Here is a 21,662-nt window from a genome sequence, read left to right on the forward strand (position 1 = left end):
ACTTGTTGAATAAGTCAATGACTTGACTTGCCAAACTAAAATGAAAGAGATTACTGATTTTCCAGTTCAAGTGAAAGTTGATTAATTTATTCAAAACAAACCCAATATTTAGACTTCAACTGGTACCATCTATTTTTCTTCTATATTTTTGGAGGCAAAATAAGTCAGACATAATCTTTAATTTCTCACATCTATATATATCCAAGGTAGGTGTTGCTACATAAGGAGAATGAAGAAATCATCCTGCTTGGTGCAGAGCTATGATATTTGATGAATATTCTTTTTAAAAAAAATATATATGGTTCTCCATTTTTCTCATGTAATCTGACCTTGGAGAGGGCTTTATATAAAGGAGAAACCATGCCAAAATACCAGTAGAGAAGTATATACCCTGTCTTCACTGGATTACATTAATTACTTTTTCATATCCTCAACCACCAGGAATGACTGAAATTCAAAGTCAATTAATAGACAAAAATTTCTAAGACTCCTATTTTCCCAGTGAAATTTCAATTCATTTGCTTTTGTATTCTTTCATTCTGAAAGCATATCATTGTGTTTATTTCATGAGGTCTACTCACTAAAGCTATGGTGTCAATACTGATTGCTCTTATTAACATTTGTGATTAATTTTGCACTCACTGAAATTGCATTTCCTTTTGACCAGCAGGCATGTATGTGACAGCACGAGACGATCTGTTCTCACAAGCTAATTGGTTTTAATGAAGCCAGAGAAAAACAAAAGAACTCAAGTTTGGAAGGTTTCTGAGGAATTAGAAGACAAATAATTATAAAAACATAAGACTGCTAGGGACTTTAAAGACCAGCTAGCCACCATAAGCAGGGGTGGGACCCTTCTTAGAATACTGGAGACTGCCCATGTCTGAAGCAAATACATTAAAGATAACAATGTTTGCAAACTGTACCTGGAGTCTTAAGTCAGGAGAAAGGCCCAAGTTAAAGACAATGACTTAGTTATCAGTCATAAGAAAAGATTGTATAGGAAGAACTTTAGCTGTTGGGGTAAGAGAAGAAACTCATGAGGTATCAGTGGAAATTTAGGGAGATGGCAGGGTCATGGAAACCTATGCCAAAGCCTGAGCCATAGGACACCTTAGAGGAAGCCAATGGATCTGATCTATGGTAGATTACTCATGGCCTTTGAGAGAGCAGCTTCAGAGCAAAATGAAGAGCTATAACTTCAGTTAATTCTGATATTGAAAAACAAATCGAAGAGAAAGCAGAGCTGTTAGAATGTGTGTGTGTGTGCCTGTCTGTGCAAACGCACAGGTTTACATGTATGTGTTTGAACATGTTCGTTCAGGGAGGAGTCAGTATAATGGGAAAGATTAATGATGCAAGAGGAAGAGACAGTGTGATTGATGGGGAGAACTAAAATTGATTTAAACAACAACAAATCAAAGGAAAGAAGGTGGATGCAATATAATTTGTTGTGGATTTACTATGTACTTAATACTTTCACATTTATTTTGTCAGGTCCTAAAAACACCCATAAGGAATTTTTTTTTTTTTTTCCATTTGCAGATATAGAAACCAATGCCAAGAGAAAGTGAAGAGATTGTTAAAGGATGCAAACTTGGTATATGATGAAATAAGGATTCAAATCCAGAGCTGGCTGAATCCCAAGGCCCTATGTGTAGAGAAAAATGGAAAATTTGGCAAACAAGAGAGAGGAGTTGAGGGAATTTAACAGGATGTTTAGAGCTGCAGAGTTAGAGTATTAAAACTGGGTTCAGACTTACAGAGGAACAAAATTCTGTAATAGCCACTATGGTGCATTTAATGGGATTTTAGGAAAAGGTTGCTAAGTAGTTCCAAAAGCATAACTGAAACATGAATTTGTAATGCCTGCAGTCGAGTGCAGTTATGTGACTTGTTCCAGGTTCTTCGGTTCTAAAATAACATCAATATTGAACATAGGCCAGAGTTTTAAAATTCATTGTAGGCTGGCCTATTAAAAATATATGCTGAAGTTAGAAGTTGGGATATTTGTCCATGAATTCTCTAAAACTAAACTTAAAAAAAAATCCTGAATATAAAGAGAATATGACCAACTATTTTATTTATATCATGGGACCTAGTTAAGCATATTATTGGGTAAGTGAGATCAAACAAGCTCTTAAACTGGACACTTAGCTTCTGCCTCATCAAGACTAAATACATACTGAGCACCTTCTGTGCACCCAACAGTGGGACGGGAAGGGAACCCATTGCCCATTATGCGCTTCTAGACTTACAGGAAGAAAAACCCCATTGGCAAAGCGGAGTATGCTGCTATGCAGCCTGAATTAGTATATACTAACATATACTAAACTAAATGAGCAATTTACTAGAGAACAAACAGTATGTACAACACCAAGTGAGCAATGCTAAGTGATGTTCACTGGCCTAAACATGAAATCTAATTTCTAATTTCTTATTTCTGAATAATAGCTTATCTATACCAGTCAATCATTGCTTTATGAAGGGATTCTCAAAGTGCTTCAACATCTATTTCTCTGTACTTTCATTCCAAACTCTGGACCATTTGAAAAAATTCCAGAGTCATTGTCTGACATATATTAGGGGAGCAGAATCTCTCTCTCTCTCGTACACACGCAGACACACACACACACACAAGCCCACTGTTCACAGGGTCAAAGAGCAGTTTTGGGATAAGTCAATGAAAGCAAGATGTCACAGAAATCTCATCAGAGATGTGAACAACCGAAAGATTTCCAGTGAAGAGTCCTTCTGAAAAGCCAGCTAGAGAAAGTGCACGGAAAGCTGATTTTCTGTTTCCTAAAATTTTAATGAAAATGACTGATGATTAAGATCTTATTCACACACACATAAAACTACATAAGAGAACACTGTGGTGGAAGAAAAAGATAATCTGAATGTTGCTCCAAAGAGAAGTAAAATCTGTTCTCCAACTCCACTTTCAGCCAAGAGAGGAGGATATATCTCTAACTCCCTGTCCATTTACACACTGATGTCATTTGGTTAAGTGTGCTAAACTGGAGAAGGATGGGGTGACACAGTCTGGATAATATAAGGAAATATCACATATTATTTTGTTTAAAACACGTTGTAATTTTTGCTGTACGTGCTGAATCACAAAGTATGACTTAATTTGTGGCCAAGTTCCTGTTTGTTTTCAATTTTTCAGCTATTTTTTGTATTTAAAAATTTGACTTTTTGGAGGGCTGAATTAGTTGTCAATATTACTTTTTGTTATTTGCAATAGTCTGAGATTTCCTCAAGAAATGTGTTAAGTAAATCGTGGTTCACATTCGGTTGTAGATTTAAATACCAACCCTTACCCTCTTTGTTCATCCACCGTTCAGAGTGATTCTCCCAGGAGACATTGTCAGAAACCGAGTAATTTATTTAAAACCGAAAAGAGTAATTTATTTGAAAGACCATAGAAATATATGGTATTATTATCTGTAATAGTACTGAATAGTACTGAAATCGGAAAAGAAATGTAGGTATTAATTTGATGATGTTCTTAAAACATGAAAGCTATGCATTCACAATAAAAAGGTTCTGTTCATATATTATGTATAAATTATTAGCTTCTCAAAGGAAAAATGTCATGAAGAAATGTAAGAGATGTGATTTGAAGCTTTTTCTCTTCTTTTTTCTTATTATTCATATAGTTTCACTAAGATATGGCATTTGTTTGTTTATGAATGCTTGCCAATGGTTCTCTCTCTCTTTTTCTATGTTTTTAAAAATCACAATTGCTTTTTTCCTTCTAACCATTTTATTCAGAATGACCAAACACACTGTGCTGTAATTCTCTGTGAAATCCTAGAATTAATAGTGCTTCACTGATGGGGGATTGGAAAGAATTGAACACATCAGTCAATCAGTTGGGGGCAAAATATGTTTGAATTTAAAAAACATATATTTCTTCTGTACAGAAATATGGTTCATTGGATTGTAACCCTCAAACCTGGAAGAATATCTACTCCTTTCAACAATTCAGAAACAATGATTAATGGAAAGGCTTTTTATAATGGAAAGTCTGAACACATATGTCACAATCTTAGATTTATCAGAATGTGATTATAACATTAAAGCTATGTAAATACTGTTAAAGAAAACAAAGTATTATAGCAGCATAATGAGATTGTGCATTTTTTTCTCTATCAGATTTAGATGTACTTTTAAAAAGACTTAGCTACTATAATTTAGAATATAAAATTTCAATGTGTGTTTATCTGCCATACTTTCACTAAGATGATGTTTAGATTTATTTAAATAAAACTGATAATGAGAAGAATGATCAGAAAGATAAGTCAACAGGAAACACACTTTTCCATGTGTGTCACAACCTGAAATATATTTGTTCCTGTTTCCTTAACCACGCATTCGCGAAAAGGCCTTTGGCAGTTTACAAAATTGTTATATTTAATTATTCATAACCATAATATGCCCTTATAAAACTGCTGTCCCAGAGATGCCTGGGTGGCTCAGTGGGTTAAGCCTCTGCTTTTGGCTCAAGTCATGATCTCAGGGTCCTGGGATTAAGGCCAGCATCGGGCTCTCTGCTCAGCAGGGAGCCTGCTTCCCTTTCTCTCCCTGCTTGCCTCTCTGCCTACTTGTGATTTCTCTCTCTGTCAAATATATAAATAAAAATCTTTAAAAATAAATAAATAAAACTGCTGTCCCTCGTAATTGTTACAGTTACTTCCTCACTGACATCAGAACATTCACAAAATAATCCATCTATCCCACCTATAATGGCAATATCTACTATAGACATTCTGGCAAAATGTTAATTGCTCATAAAGAGACAAGATATAGAAAATCACTTAATAAATTTCATAGCATAAATGATCAAGTATAACTGCAAAATTAGAATGTAGCCATTATAAAAAAGTGAACAGTGACTTAAAGGCAATAATTTCTATCTAGGCTATCCATGCTAATCTATGAACAGAATTTCTTCATTATGAATGAGTAGCTTTCATTTTTTTGAGAATGTTATCTAGTTAACACCTACACTTCTTTCATGTTTTCAGTACCAGCATAGATAATAATACCATAATACCATCAGCTTGTATCATTGCTATCACTACAAGAGCAGAGGTACAAATACAAATACAGATGTGAGAGAAAAAGAAAATTATTTCCCATATCCATCAAATCCTACCTTTAAACTTAATTCACATCTAGTTTCATGTTATTTACGGGGCACATGCAGTTTGCATGGGGCTGCACCTGTTAAAAGCTGAGTCTTCACTGGAGAATGGAAAGGGAAAGCATCACTCTGAAAATCAGGGTTTATCTTAGAAACTAACCTTGGATGCTATAGACTTTCATAGGAAATTTTAACTTAAGTCCACCAGTGGTTAAAAATTTGAGAAGAGGGTTGTAAAGAATTGACACAGGCAACCCAGGGACACTGCACAAGAGTACTGTAGGCAAATATGCTCAAGGCTGAACTGATTCATTGACTTACCTGAGACATATCCCATATACCATATACTGGTCAATGACTGTAGAGAGTAGATACTAACTAAAATGAATGCACTCATTAGATACACGAGAGTCATAATCTGAAATCTTTTTAGGATTAAAAGGATATAGAATAAAAATAGGTAACTTTTCAATTTTGTTACAAAACTTCATTTCTGTATTTGTTTATTTATTTATTTATTCATTTCTGTATTTATCTTAAATAAAACAACAGATATTCTATTGTGCTATTTCTTAAAAGTGAGAAAAAAGATAGATTGGTTATCATTTCACTCTCTGAAGTCTATAAATATCAATGGCTTATAAAGTCTGACATTACATTGACTTAATCTAATAATCAGAATGAATGCTAAAATGACCCAAAGCTTCCAATAGTATTTCAATGTTCTATATTAACTGTTCATTGGAAATAAAATTATTTATCTTCTGAGAATCCAAAGACAAATTTTGACATTCTTGTTCCAAACAGCCATCAGAAGCATAATTCTCTTTCTTGAGCAAAATGTACATACATTTCTCTTGTTACAAGAGAAAATAATTTCTCATCTAAAGCTGATCATAAAAATACAAAGTGTATTCTATATACTAAGATAGTGTCTCCTCCTTCAAAATCTTCTCTTGGTTATATTCTTACTAATGCTAAGCTAATATCCTTTTGAAATTTGGGGCTTCAATCTTCATAATAAGGATCTGGGACTTAACGGAGAAAAGGAATCACATATGAGAAACAAATTTAAGTAACATGAATAAACTTTTTATGGAATAGACTTTTTGAATGATTATCAAAATGTTTTCCTTTAACCTAATAATTATCTAATTTCATAGCCTAATAGTGTCTTACTTAGACTCTTGAATGAAAAAATAATAAAGGTAATGTGTTTTCATTGATTTTTCACCATCTCCTCTTCAATATGGAACAGACTATAGAGAAGCCAGAAAGACAAGTTTTAAAAAAGAGCTACTTAGGGGAGGAAGCATGGAGTCAGAGCTGGTTTATAGTGATAATAAAACAAGTTGACCTATCTTGCAAAATGCTTTTTAACAAAATGAATGACTCAGGACCAAAAGACACTACAAAGTGGCCTAGCAGTAGCATCATTTCCAAAAGAGCGGTGTGTTCATGCGCGCGCATGCGCGCGCGCACACACACACACACACACACACACACACACACACACTTTATAAAAGAGTTTTAGAGATAAAATGGAAAAAAAAAAAAAAAACTCTTACTGAAAAGTCTTCAAAGATTTTCTGGAGTTCTTTGTGACCATGCCTTTCAGCAATATGTGCTGGATCTGAACCCGCGAAATTTTTCATCTTAGATGCCCAGGTTGCTCCTGAACATTGAAGCAAATGAACAGCCAAGTTCTTTAAACCAAATTTTGCCGCACAGTGGAGAAGAGTTGGGAGTTCTTTGAAATGTGTATCTGAAAGCATAAGAGGCAAAGGATTAATGTGTTTTTATCTTGTCTGGAATGCCACAAGAAAAAGTCAAACCCAATCTACTCCTAAAAGTAATTTTCACAAAGTAGAACAGATTTTCAATGTGATTTTGCATGTAAGAAACCATCAGTGGTTCTAACAATGAAGCATCTCCTTCTTTGTATTTCTCAGCATACAATAAATAGAAACTAATATTCTCACTAGCACTAATGCTCCCCTCTAACTTGGGGGGTAACTTTAATTTGGAAAAGCACATCAACCTCTTAAATTCAAAATAAAACAACACAAATATCATATTGTAATAACTCTTTTTAAATCTATTTCAACATTAGCCAAACACTAACATATTAAATAGGTCCATCTATAAAACCTTTCTGTGTTTTCTGTGTTTTCTACTGCCATGCTTACTTTGCTGCCTTCTGAAGGTGAGATGGACACATAATTGCTGGAAAGGTTATATGAGATTTCTATGTAAAATTTTTCTTTCAAAAAGGAACTGCAACAGAAATACAGGTGAGCACTTTGATAAACATCTTCAGCATGGAAATTTCCATCAGGATTTTATAGCTTTCATATCAATGTTTCAGAGTTTCAAAATTGGTTATTAACTATCAATTAGAAGTATTAATTATGTATAACTGTAAAACAGTGAATGTAAACAGCTATCTCAGTGAAAACACATACTCACAGAAATGAGTGTTGGTTTGTTATTATGCTATACTTTCACACCTCGCTGGAAAAAATGTGTCACAGAAATTACATACCAGCTTGCTTGAATAGCTGTGGCATTATCAGGAGCAAGCAACTGGAAGGCTTATGGCAACAGAAACAAAGGTGTCAAAACAAAAGTCAATTTTCTTCCATATTATTTTGGAAAACTGAATCTGGCTTCATTTACCTCTTTGCTATTTTGTAGACTAAAGGAACAAAAAAGGAAATGAGACTTTGAGTTTTCAATTCACTTGGGTGTCTCAGGGCAGAATAAAGTATTTAGTTTGTTGGTTTATATGTTTTAAAAGAAAACAAAATAAAAACCTCCAGGATACATTAAGAACATTAAGAACTTTGCTGTAAGGAAATATTTCCCCCTTTTAAAATGTGTTAGTACTAAACAGCTATAGGTAAATTCCATGGTTATATTTCAATGATAATGCACTGGTCCCTTCTTATATAGTATTCTTGTATTTTATGAAGATGAGCCTTTGAAAGCTGAAACTGTCTAAAGTAGATACCATCTTCAAAATAAAAATGTAGTTACTTAAAAAGGTATTAAGATATAATTATTTATTTATTTTTATTAAGAGGCACCATGAAATATAATTTTCTGTTATAATTAAACCAGGGCAAATTTAATCAAGAAAATATTGACATGATAATATCAGATTTCTACAAGTCCTTGGTTATCTGTTTCACTGACATATCATAAAATAAATAAAAAACATCACCTGGCAATCAATGCTTTTTGCATTATTCTTGCACACTGCTATTCTGGTGAAATTGTAAATCACTGTCAATGCAACTTAAAATGTTTTTATCATTAAAGAAATGTTTAATCATTTTGGGAACACAGTCACCTTTTAACCTCACCAAACCCCTGTCAGTATATCCCTTGTTTCAAATAATATAATATTAGAAACAACAACAACAAACTTCATTAAAAATCTCTCTTGTACATCAAAAAGTGTAACAAGGACTGGGACAAGAGGTCATGGATTTTCAGGCTGCCTTTCTTAACAGTTCTGCTACTGTGAACTGTGTTTTCTGACATGTATGGAAGAAGTTCTATTGATTTAAGATCATAGCGATAGTAAAGGGTGCTACAGATTTGAAGGTTGGCTTCTTTATTTCCCATTGCTCTGCTTCATTTCTAGTGGCAGCTTAAAATCCATTAATATACTAGAATACTTTGTGAGGTTACAGACATGAAAGAGCCTTAGAGGGTATCTTTTTATGCTCCTAACCAGTAATAGAAATGTTGCTGTTTTTTGTTTGTTTTAAGATTTTTATTTATTTATTTGACAGAGAGACAGAGAGACAGAGAGAGAGAGAGCAAACAAGCACCTTTAGACGATGTAGAATACGATAGTCGCAAAAGCACAGGCTTCGAGTTGGCATTCACTATGTGAACTTCAACATGCTACTAATTATCTGAGCCTAGCCTTCTCTTCCAAAATTGTAAGGCTACTGAGATAATTAAGGGACATAACACAGAAAACGTGCCCAGCAAAGTGTCTGAAACATAATAGGCATTAGGTAAATATTCTCTCTTCTTTGTCAATAGATTAAAGCATCCTTGTCCTAATTCATCTTTGTTCCAACCATAAGATCCCTAATTCTTTTCATTACTCCAAAGTACGATCTTGAGAGCTTTACCCCAGAATAGTTGGTCCTTTATAAAATGATGAATCAGTTTTAAATTGGCCTAAATAAATCATTTACAGCAACCCTTTCTATTATCTTGGATGAGGTTATTTTACCTGCTTATTTTCATTAAGTTGGAAATGCTCAGCCTGCTAATATACATAGTCAATAACGAAAAAAATTTCTAATTTAAGTTCTTTAAATTAAAATATGACAGAGCTAACCTTTCAAAGAATTTGAAATGATTCATAGGAACTATGTTGGGTTATTTTAATGTTAATTAAATCATGATCTTTAGCATTATTTTTGTAGAACATCAAATTATACTCAGCATGTGAATATAATATTATATTTATGTATATGAATAAAGATATTCATGCCAATACAGGTATGATTATGCAAAGAACTAGTTCAGGCTTTTATGTATACTCTTTATAAAAATGATACTTTTTGTATTTTCACCATGATTTGATTATTATGAGAATTTGAGATATGAATGGATTCCTCTGTATCTTGCACAGGCATGTTTGTAATCACATGATCACTAACGTTTTTGTGTAAAGATATTTGTGTTTCTGGGGCTTAAAAATTTTTTTTATGAAAGTATGATTTAAAATTGCACTAATGAGTTTAATGAATTCTAACAATTTTATACATCCATGCAATTACCACCCAAAACAAGCAAAAGAAAGTTTCTATCATGGTAGCAAATTCTCTCATGTGTCATTTTAGTCAATTCTCCACTTCACAAGCAGCCATTTTCTAATTATCATCAACATAGGTAAGTTTGATTTCTTCTTGGATTTCATATAAGTGGAATCATATATGCATGTGTATTGTATTGTCTTCCAGCCTCTATTTCTGATGAGAGGTCAGATACCATTCTTAAAATTGTTTTCCTCTATGGAATGTGCTTTCCCCACTACAAACTCTTCACCCTCTCCTCCTCAGCCCCCTATAACTACTTTTAAGACTTTATTTTTATTTTTGATTCAGCAGTTTAACTATGGTGTGTGTTAGTATGATATTTTTATGTTTTTTCTGCTTGGGAGTTACAGGGCTTACTGAATCTGTGGATTGATGTGATTCATCAATTTTGGGTCATTGCTGGCCATTATTTCTTCAAAATTTTTTTGCTTCATTCTGTCACTTTTACTAAGGGAATATTACACTATGTTAGATTATTTAATATTATTCTATGCAGCTTGGATCAGAATTGAGTCAAATTAATATGTAGATGAACTGACCTTGTTCTTTTTTATGGCTTTACTTTGAGTCTAGAGTTTTTATCTCTTTTTCAGTTTGAGTAATTTATTTGGATGATCTTCAAGTTTACTGATTCTCTTTTCCTCTGTTGTTTCTATGATTAACTCCATTTAATTTTTTAAAAAATTTCTGATATTGTGTATTTCTAGGATTTCTTTTTTTTATTATAATTTCTATTGCTCTGATAAAATTGCCATCTTTTTACACGTTGCCTAACTTTTACAATAGATTCTATAACATATTTATCATAGCTTTTCTAGTATTTCATCTGATTACTTCAACATCTGGAACATTTCTGTGTCTGCTTCTAATCACTGTCTCTTTTCTTGACCAAGGGTCACTTTTTCTTCCTTCTTCATATTTCTCATAATTTTTTATTGTATTATATTAAAGAGCTCAAGTAAATAATGTTTATCCCCAGAATAAGGCATACCATTGCCTCATTCAGACAACTACATTTGGGAATGGAGTGAAATTTTTCTGTCGATGAACTGAGCTTGGTCATTTTTGCATCATTACTTAGCTTCCATTAACAACTGGCCTCAAATATTTTGAGGGCAGGATCACAACTTTCTTCAGCACAGGTTGGCATCTGAGCCTTGCCGAGACTCAAGAAACCCCAGCTGCTGTACAGACTGGCTGTCAGCTTTTGGGTTACCAGATATTCTTTTTTTCCTCCAGTCCGGCCTCCAGAATTCACATCAGAATATCTCTTTTAGATTTTGTGAGGCCTCTGTAGTATACGTGGTTAAGACAGACTCCTTACCATCCCAATAGCTTGGAAGTATTTCTTCCAGCTTTGATGCCTCTCCGTATGCTCTCTGTAAGCTCATGGTAAAAGCTTTGGTGGGATTTGCCTCAGCAAACCTGACCCCTTTCACTCTTCAGCAGCCAGGACCAGGACTTCAGGGAGGGGTCAGAATGTTTTTCAAGGAGCTCTCTCAGGTTTCTTGCTCTCCAGCCCTTGGTATACTAGCTCTGTGCACTTGTAACAGCCTACAAAAGAGAGGTAGTGGGTGATGCCGACCCAGTCTGTAATTGGAGCTCTGTGGGATTTTTGTCCATCACACTAGCCTAGTATATCCACTTAAAGTTTGCTAAACATTCAACTGGTTTCTCTTTACTCCTCATCAATAGTGAGTTCTTGTTGCTCTGTAAAGGATAAAGGAAGTCATGAATTTCTTCTTTCTTATGAAGGACTCTTTCTGGAATTTGGTTATTTAGGGTTTTTTGTCATTAATTTTCTGCTGGATTAAAAAAGAGATACTGATTTTGAAAATCATCTTGCTTGTTGTTATAATGGGAGCAACAGCCTCTTGTGATGAACATGTAATGAGAAACAGAGTCCTATTAGTCTCAGCTCATACACCATTTAGTGATTTTCTTAAATTTACATTTATTTTTATTTTTTATTAACATGTCATGCATTATTTGTTTCAGGGGTACAGGTCTGTGATTCATCAGTCTTACAGAATTCACAGCACTCACAATAGCACATAGCCTTACCAATGTCCATCACCCAGCCACCCCATCCTTCCCACTGCCCCCCCCCCCGCAACCCTCAGCTTGTTTCCTGAGATTAAGAGTCTCTTATGGTTTCTCAAATTCCACATATCAGTGAGATCATATGATAATTGTCTTTCTCCGACTGACTTATTTTGCTTAGCATAATACCTTCTAGTTCCATCCACGTCGTTGCAAATGGCAAGATTTCAGTTTTTGGATGGCTGCATAATATTCCAGTGTGTGTGTGTGTGTGTGTGTGTATACCATATCTTCTTTATCTATTAGATGGACGTCCATCTGTTGATGGACATCTAGGCCCTTTCCATAGTTTGGCTATTGTGGACATTGCTGTTATAAACATTGGGGTGCACATTCTCCTTTGGATCACTGCATTTTTATCTTTAGGATAAATACCCAGTAGTGTGATTGCTGGGTTGCAGGGTAGCTCTATTTTCAACTTTTTGAGAAACCTCCACACTTTTCCAGAGTGCCTGCACCAGCTTAAATTCCCACCAACAGTTTAGGGGGGTTTCCCTTTCTCTGCATCCTCACCAACATCTGTTGTTTCCTGGCTTAATTTTAGCGATTCTGACTGGTGTGAGGTGGTATTTCACTGTGGTTTTGATTTGTATTTCCCTGATGCCAAGTGATATGGAGCACTTTTTCATGTGTCTGTTGGTCATTTGGATGTCTTTGCAGAAATGTCTGTTCATGTTTTCTGCCCATTTCTTGATTGGATTATTTGTTCTTTGGGTGTTCAGTTTGGTAAGTTCTTCATAGATTCTGGATACTAGCCCTTTATCTGATATGTCATTTGTGACTATCTTCTCCCATTCTGTTAATTGTCTTTTGGTTTTGTTGATTGTTTCCTTTGCTGTGCATACAATGTTTATTTTATAAGTAGTTTATAATCTTACTTATTAGATTAAAATAATGGATTCCTTAAGAAGATAGAAAAAGTCTTATAAAATTTGCTTACTCTGTAGTGTACGCCTGCTTCATTTCATGGAAATTTTCATTGAAGTAATCAAGATTCATGGCAGATGCAATGAATTTTATTATCAAGGTGTAAATAAGAAACCACAATTCACACTAAAGTGTGGTCAGTTTGCTTTTGACTTTTTTTTCTGGATGAAATAAATTTTCAGCTTCAGTTGTTTCAACCCACGTTTGTTGAATGCTAATTTCAGAAGAACAGAATTTAATGTCTCTCCTTTTTCAAGGAAATTCCAATTTCACTAGTTTTGCAAATAAAAATAAATAGGTGACTTGGTACATAGTAAAGAAATTGAGTCATATATTTGTTTATGCTGAGCCATTTCTAAAAGTTCAAGGTAATCCCTATAAGAGGTGGCCAATAATTAGATTAAAGTAATCAAACCAAAGCTTTCAAAAGATTAACCTTGCTCACCAGAATAATAGAATGGGAATATACTCAAGGTTGGAATATAAGCTTTAAAAATTTAAAAGATGATGATACACACTGGAAGTGCATGGCTATGTAATCCATTTGTTCTCATAAATCACTATCTAGAATCATAAATATTTATTCACTCAAAGGAGAATGAGCAGGTGGCCACTTTAGGACAAAACAATGAAGCACACAGCAAAGAAAAGATAAATCAGGAGAACTGCTTTCTAATCCCAGCTCAGCCACTCAATCTGTAAGTTAAGAAAGTTCATCTCCCTGACCTCTGACTCTTCATTTATAAAATTAGAGGGGCTGGGGACTTCTGATTTTCTTCTGGGTTAGAAGCCGTGCCACAGATGGTTTTAGGATAATTTTCCCTGAATGCTAATTAGATGTCAATTAAAAGAGTAAGGATGACATTTGTGAAGGTTGAAGAAAGGTAATAATTTTCATTCCTTTCATCATAGGATTTGGAGTCTGTTAAAATGTTAATATTTCTGGGGGTCTATAAAACGGAGCATTGCTGAGTGTATGAATCTGATTGTTCTGTGACAGGAGAAGACAAATGCAACACGTGAGGTGCCATTCTCCACATCCTGTTGAAATAGTAAACACAGAAGCCTATTTAGAATTTCAAGCAAAAAAAATACTGCTAGGGTTATTATATTTCTAAAGCCTTGACAGTGAAAATTAAATGCACAAGGGAAATAATATTCCATCAAATCCCTTTGCTACAGTTTTCTTATCTCTTGTATTACATAAAATATGAGTGGGGGGGCACCTGGGTGGTTCAGTGGGTTAAGCCTCTGCCTTGGGCCTAGGTCATGATCTCAGGGTCTTGGGATCAAGCCCCTCATCTGGCTCTCTGCTCAGCGGGGAGCCTGCCTCTCTCTCTCTCTCTCTCTCTGCCTTCTTGTGATCTCTCTGTCAAATAAATAAATAAAACCTTTAAAAAAATATGAGTGGGAAGTGCATAGATACACACTTTAGTATTAGCCTCAATTTTGGAATCACCTCATTAATTACATTAATTACACTACACCTCATTAATTACATTAATTACATTCTTGTTACTAAAATAGCCTATTAAATATTTAAGAGAAAATATTAAAAGTTGTACCCAATTTGTATGACCCTTGTAACTGTCTCAGGAAACTTCATGTAATTTTTTTTTTTACAAGTGTTTTAGTAAAAATGGTTAAATTCCTAATCAACATTATATTCAAATGAATTCTGGTTTCATCTTAATAAATAATGTTCAAAATAATGACTTTTATTATTATAAACCTTGCAATTCTAAAGCTTAACACTTGTTTATTTTGAGAGGTAATATTGTGCAGTTAGTGCTTAAACATAAGGGCTTTGGAACCAGATTGGATAGATGGAATCCCAACTCCAGCATTCACTAATGGTGTAATTTAGACAAGTTACTTGAATTTTGTATCTCAGTTTTCTCCATGTTTAAATGAAACTGATAACATCTAACCAATAAGCTATTAAACCTAGGTCTAATGTATTCTTTCATACAAACAAGTACTATTGATCCTCACTACTCACAATTTCATATTTTCAAATTTTCCTACTCATAAAAATTTATTTGTTCCCTCCCAATCAAAACCTGTGGCCCTTTTGTGATCATTTGTAGACATGTGCAGAGCAGTAAAAAATCTGACTGCATGTTTCCAGCTGAGGTCAAACAAGACAACAACCTGCTTTCTTATTTCAATTCTCATACTTATACCAAATGTCCTCTTTGTGGTCTATGTAGTGCCATGTTTTCACGTTTTCTATTTTTGTGAGTTTTTTTGTTGTTGGTGGTGTGGTGATCAGTTGTTTACAAAGTGACCCCCTGGCATAGCACAGAGGTGCTGTCTGGTGTTCCCAAGCACAAGAAAGCTGTGATCCGTTTTATGAAGAAAATAAATGTGTTAGATAAATTTTGTTCAGGCATGAATTATAATGACATTGTTGGTGAGTTCTATATCAGTGACTCAAAAATACCTATTAAATGCTGGGTTTTTAAACGAAAACATGCATAAAATGAGGTTATGTATTAATAGACTGACAAAAATGTGACCAGAGGTTTGCAAGAAGCTAATCCTGTATTTCTCCTTGAGCAATGTTCAGTATTCTCTATTCAGAGACTTTATAAATAAATAAATAAAGTTTATAAATAAAGTTCATAACTACCATGAACAATGAGAATCAATTGCATTGTAAAGAAATCTAAAGGCCCTTTTTCCTTTGTGGAGAAAGAGTTCGACATTTGCTTCTTGTTGCAACATGGCTGGGCATTTTCAAAAGTATGGTGCCTTCTTTTCTTTCTTCCACACTGTTAAGGAATCTCTGGGTCCAGTCCTATGTGTTGCTTCTCAGAGTGAGGCCAGGCTGGAGGAGGAAGCTGTGAACATTTCAGCCCATGATTTCTGAGACATTCTCCTGCTTGTCTCCATGTTTAGAGTTTACAAGGTTAAAATCCAAACTGGGCATGGTTAGACCCCATACTGGCAACCACCCTAGATGCAGAAAGAACAGTCCTAGTGCCTTGACTCTGTCTTGTTTATTTTCCTATTTGCCAGACTTACGCAAAATAATAGGGAAAATCTAGGATGAAAGTGAATCCTTACTCTGTTTTTCTCAGATAATATCAATTCCTTTCAGTGATTGTAGGTCTTTTTGATTTTGGTTAGATTCTGTATAGTTTATTGTAATTAAATGCTTAAGATTGGGAGTTTATAAAGCTATAAAAATAAAGTTCTGGAAGATTGCTGTTCTGGCATGCAAAATATATGAATGATCAACTGACAAGAAGCATGAGAAATGAATGGAGCATGTAACCTTGAATCCATAGACAGTTCATTGTTCACTGAATACCCTCATAGATAGAATCCTCCATAAAATTAGCAACAGTAGTAATAAGAGGAGAAGAAAGAGGAAAAGAGGAAGGAGAATGAGAAAGGAAGGAAAATATGACACCTAATGAATGAATTGAGTCGAAAAAGAGAAATTGCAGCCATGTAGTGTCAGAGTGAGTGATAACAGAGCAGCAGAACAGGGAAGCAGCAGACTGATGCAAGACGGTCTGATCCCAGAGAAAGAGTATTTGGGGACACACTGTAAAACAGCTTCTTATCCAAGACAGTGTCCAGGAATGGCAGCATGTAAAACAAGTAATCCATGAAGCCACAATAAATAGCCTGGAATTTGGACCGCACGCCTGGGGGTGATGTTAGGAAACAAAGAAAGACATATATATAGTCTTTGTTAGTGGTTCTTATAATAGTATCAGTTAAAGTTAAATCTTACAGCATTCGAGTAGGTTTATTATCCATTCTCCACTATCTAACTCAGACAGTGATGAAGTAATAAAAAGAGTGGGGCTGCTCCAAGTTCAACTAATCTGGCCAGTCTGTGACTACTCTCTGTTTAAATTAAGAAATCTCTAGAAATGTTGGGGCGCCTGGGTGGCTCAGTGGGTTAAGCCGCTGCCTTCAGCTCGGGTCATGATCTCAGGGTCCTGGGATCGAGTCCCACATTGGGCTCTCTGCTCAGCAGGGGGCCTGCTTCCCTTCCTCTCTCTCTGTGATCTCTTCCCTTTCTCTCTCCTACTGTGATCTCTCTCTGTCAAATAAATAAATAAAATCTTAAAAAAAAAAAGAAATCTCTAGAAATGTTATTTCTATAGAAGTGTGACTGTATTCTTTTCCTCTCTGTTCATTTAAAAAAGACTTTTGAAAACTACTAACTTTGTCTCTGCTGAATCTTGACAGTAAAACAAAAACAAACAAACAAACAAAAAAGCAAAAACAAAGAAACAAACAACAACAATAGCAAAAACAAACTAAGAACCTAAGAAGCAGCCAGGAAAGAACTTAGAAAGGGTCAGGAAATCTAGAACAACATAAGTAAGGAAACACGACAGGTGAAGCTAAGATCAGAGAGCTGAACACTTTCCATGAGGCCATGACTTACAGGAAGAAAACCACCCACTAGCTTTTGTATGGGTCTCCCATGGAAATCCAAGGGATATGCACCACCAGGCAGTAAACCAACATATCAGGTAAGGATGTTTGATTTCAGTACTAAGAAATATTCAGCAATTCTCAGATTTTATAGTCTTAAGCAAATGATTTATTTAAAAATGTTAAATAATTTTGAAAATAAAAATGAACTAAAGGGGTGCCTGTGTGGCTCAGTGGGTTAAAGCCTCTGCCTTTGGCTCAGGTCATGATCCCAGGGTCCTGGGATCGAGCCCTGCATCAGGCTCTCTGCTCAGCAGGGAGCTTGCTTCCCTCTCTCATTCTCTGCCCGCCTACTTGTGATCTCTGTCAAATAAATAAATAAAATCTTTTAAAAAAATGAGCTAAAGCAAGGAGGAAAATTTGGGTAGTATTGGGAGTAATAAAATTACTGGTGAGAGCTTAAGATGACTTTGGGAGCACCATCATACATAATATAGGGACAGGATAAAAATGGAATGTAAGAATATTTAGGGGAGCACCCAAATGTAGGATAGAAAATAAAATATGTTAGAAAACCCTGCTAGAAGACTTTCTCAGGAGCAAGGAGAAATAACTGATGGTCTGAATTAGAGTGGAGTCACCCTGGAATGGACAAGGAAGGATAGAAATGTTGGACACTTCAAAAGAAAAGTTAATAGGACTTGATGATTGAGTCGGCTGGCTCTGAAGGAAAGAGGTGGATTTAAGATAACATCCAGGTGATGGCTATTAAGGACGACACATACTGCATGGAGCACTGGGTGCTATACACAAACAATGAATCACGGAACACTACATCAAAAACTAGTGATGGACTGTATGTTCACTAACATAACACAATAAAAAAAAATTCAGGTTTATGGCTACAAAGTTACAAGGTAAGAGAAAGAGAAACTCATTAAGGAAGGTGACAATGATGGCCATGAAGAGGTACAGGTATGGGTGTTGATGGAATGGCTGCCATAATAAGTTACAGAGCAATAAGTCAAATTACACATATGGGTCTTTGAGTTGAGCATATTGGTTATAAACTTAGCTCCTGGGTCACCGCAGGAAACTTGTTTTGGGAAAAGAGCAAATGTTCTGAGATAATTTCTTTTAGATGAGAATATATTCTGAAATAGGGATCCAGATATATTTTTGCCATGTAAGGTAACTTAATTACAGATCTGGGAATTAGGACATGAATTTCTTTAGGGATAATTTAGCTTATACTAAGCAGGAAATGTTAACTCGAAAGACACCCTCATGAAACAGGAAGGTAGTAATAGCTCTATAATTCAGTATGTCTTAACATTCTAAGCAATATCTATTTTTCCTGGATCAAGGATTTATATTACATACATAAATTCAAATTATTAACCACACTATCAACATATCCTCAGTCTATTAAGTAGGATAGGAGATTTTAGGAGATTTTCCAGCTACTAGGTTACAGTTGCTTTACAAATCAATTGAGCAGCCATTGTTCACACTGATTGCTAGGGATCACAAGAGGTGTGGGGCTAAATTACAGTTGTTTAGAGCTGCTCACCTCTAAACAATAGAATGATGGTTAAGTGTGATTGTTATTTTTAAGTGTCACTTACTTGGATATGGTGCCCAGCTGTTTAGTCAAATATAAGTCTAGATGTAACTATGAAAGTATACTGTAGATATGATGAACATTTAAATCAGTAGACTCTGAGTAGCCTCTGTCATGGGAGTGGCCTCATCCAATCAGCTGAAGGCTGTAGGAGAAAAGACCGAGGATCCCCAAAGAGGAAGAAATTTGGTTTCCAGACCGCCTTTGGACTCAAGGCAACAAAATCTACTCCTGAGATTTTCAGCCTGCTGGCATGACCTACATGTTTCAGAATTGCCTGCTCCACAATCACATGGGCCAGTTCCTTAAAGTAAACCTCCTTCTGTCTCTTTGTCTCTCTTAACACATCCTGTTGGTTCTGTTTCTCTGGTGCATCCTGACTAATTACATGAGGAAAATGACCATAGTGGTTTTCGTAAACCATAATCTATAGAAACAAGACATAAAAACAAGTTCTTCTGAGTCTTTGAATTACTATCCTTCTCAGAGTAGTACGATGAGGCTTTAGACCTGCAGTGACACTACAAAGATCTTCTGTAACTATTTGGTAATGGTAGAATCTCGAGAGCAAATGAGTCGCTTTCAGAAGTGAAAGATATTTGGAGAGAGGTTAATAGTAGATTAGTGCTTGAGGGGGGTTCTGGACCTGTCAAGAATCTCAGAAGACAGAAACTCCAGGTTTAGGATTACTACTGCAAGCAGCTGAAAAAGTAAGAGGAGTTCCTTAAGTAATAACTTACTCAACCTTTAATTAAAAAAAAAAAAGTTCATTTTCATTGTGTGTGTGTGTGTGTATGTATGACTGAGGCTAACCCATACTTGCATTTCTTAATAAAATGGATATTACAGAGCCTCTTTCCTGTTACTACCAGTTACTAATGGACAATGTTTATGTTTTTTTTCCTTAACCATATGATAAATTTACAGATTTAAACTTATTATTTTTGACCCTGAAAGCCATATATTTTTTTGTGTGTGAGTCCAGAGAAGATGAACATATGTGTTTTGGGTTTCTGAGCACAGAGCATTCAAGCAGTATATTCAGAAAGCTCATATGCCATTTTTTTTTTTTTTTCATTCGGCTCATGGCTGATACCACAGATTGAGGTAGAAAAGAAGAGAAAAGACAAAATAATGACATTAAAATTGCTGCCTTATATTCCTACAAAGAAGAGCTCTTTTATTTTTGGAGCTCAAATATTATAGTCTATAATGATTGCTGACTACGGTCTTATTGAAGTTCTTCTGTAGTTAACTTGGTTGCCATTAACAGATTAATTAATGTAGCAAATGTTTATTGAGTACTAGAAACATTTACAAGACTGGGAATAAATCCGTGAACAAAAGTAACAGAGCTCCATCCTAAAGGATAGTATTTGCCCACAGAGGCAAAAAGGGTGACTGGAAGGAAATTACAAACTATGAAACAAAAATATTTCTAGGATTGCAAAAAATAATATACAGAGCATCTGAGATAATTTCAAATTTGCTTATATAAATTATTCATTTAAGTAGTAATTTTAAACAATTTAACAAAAATAATTCATAACCTTTCCTCCAAATTTAAGATCATCTCCCTAGGAAGTTTCCTCTGACTACCCTTCTTTCTCTGGGCTCCCTCGGCACCCTGGAGCTACAGCTCATTACAGTGTAAATAGGGCTGCAGTCCTTGGTTAGTAATGTGGCCACCTCAGATGGGCTGTCTGGATCCAAATCCCAGCTCTGCCACTATTTGGGTAAGAGATACAATGTCTCATCTGTAAAGCAGAGATTAAAAATAGTACTTTCCTCAGGATTCTTGTGAGGAATTAAATTAGTTAAAGTAATTAAAATGCAGGCACCAGGGTGGCTCAGTCGGTTAAGTGTTTGCGTTCTGTTCAGGTCATGATCTCACGTCCTGGCATCGAGCCCCACATCAGAGTCCCTTCTCATTGAGAAGTTGGCTTCTCTCTCTACCTTTCCTCCTGCTCGTGATCTTTCTCATTCTCAAATTAGTAAGTAAAATCTTAAAAAAAAAAAAATACAGTGGCACTGTATCACTGAGTTGTATTTTATTTATCTCATATTCTTTTACCTTTCCTCAGTATCTGGAAGAGTACCTAGGATAGAGTCTATTAAGCTTCTAAGAATTCTTGAGGGTTTTTTGTGTTTTTTTTTTTTTTTTTAAATGAACATACACAAAACATACATGTTTTAGATAAGGACTCTAAGATTACTTCATTCTGCAGCTATCCTTTAAATCCTGGGACAAAAAGAGATAAAAACAAATATGATATCTTGACTTTAATTATATTATTTAAATGATTTAAATATATTCTTAAAATTTATTTAATTTTATTCATGTCATGTCATTACTGCGTGTTTACTCAGTGCTTTTCACTGGTGACTCACAGACCAGTAACAACAGCATCATCTATGAATTTGTGAGAAATGTAAAATCCCTGAGCCCATCCCAGACCTACTGTATCAAAAATTCTGAGTAGGGTCCAACAATCTGAGTTTTAACAAACCTTCCAAGTAATTCTGAAGTCCACCGAAGTTCAAGAGAAAAATGCTAAATACGAGGAAGTATGGAGCTTGGTTTAAATGATTAAGC

General features: G+C 35.0%; 1 protein-coding gene across 1 annotated transcript in view; it reads right to left on the reverse strand.

The window, feature by feature from the left end:
- Nucleotides 1-21,662, reverse strand: part of BANK1 (B cell scaffold protein with ankyrin repeats 1) — a 304,381-nt gene that overhangs the window by 155,473 nt on the left and 127,246 nt on the right. The window contains 1 exon segment of the mRNA XM_082729053.1: nucleotides 6,724-6,920. Coding sequence (XP_082585179.1) covers nucleotides 6,724-6,920 — 197 coding nt within the window.

Source organism: Mustela nivalis (genome assembly GCF_964662115.1).
Source record: "Mustela nivalis genome assembly, chromosome: 4".
Lineage (NCBI taxonomy): Eukaryota > Metazoa > Chordata > Mammalia > Carnivora > Mustelidae > Mustela > Mustela nivalis.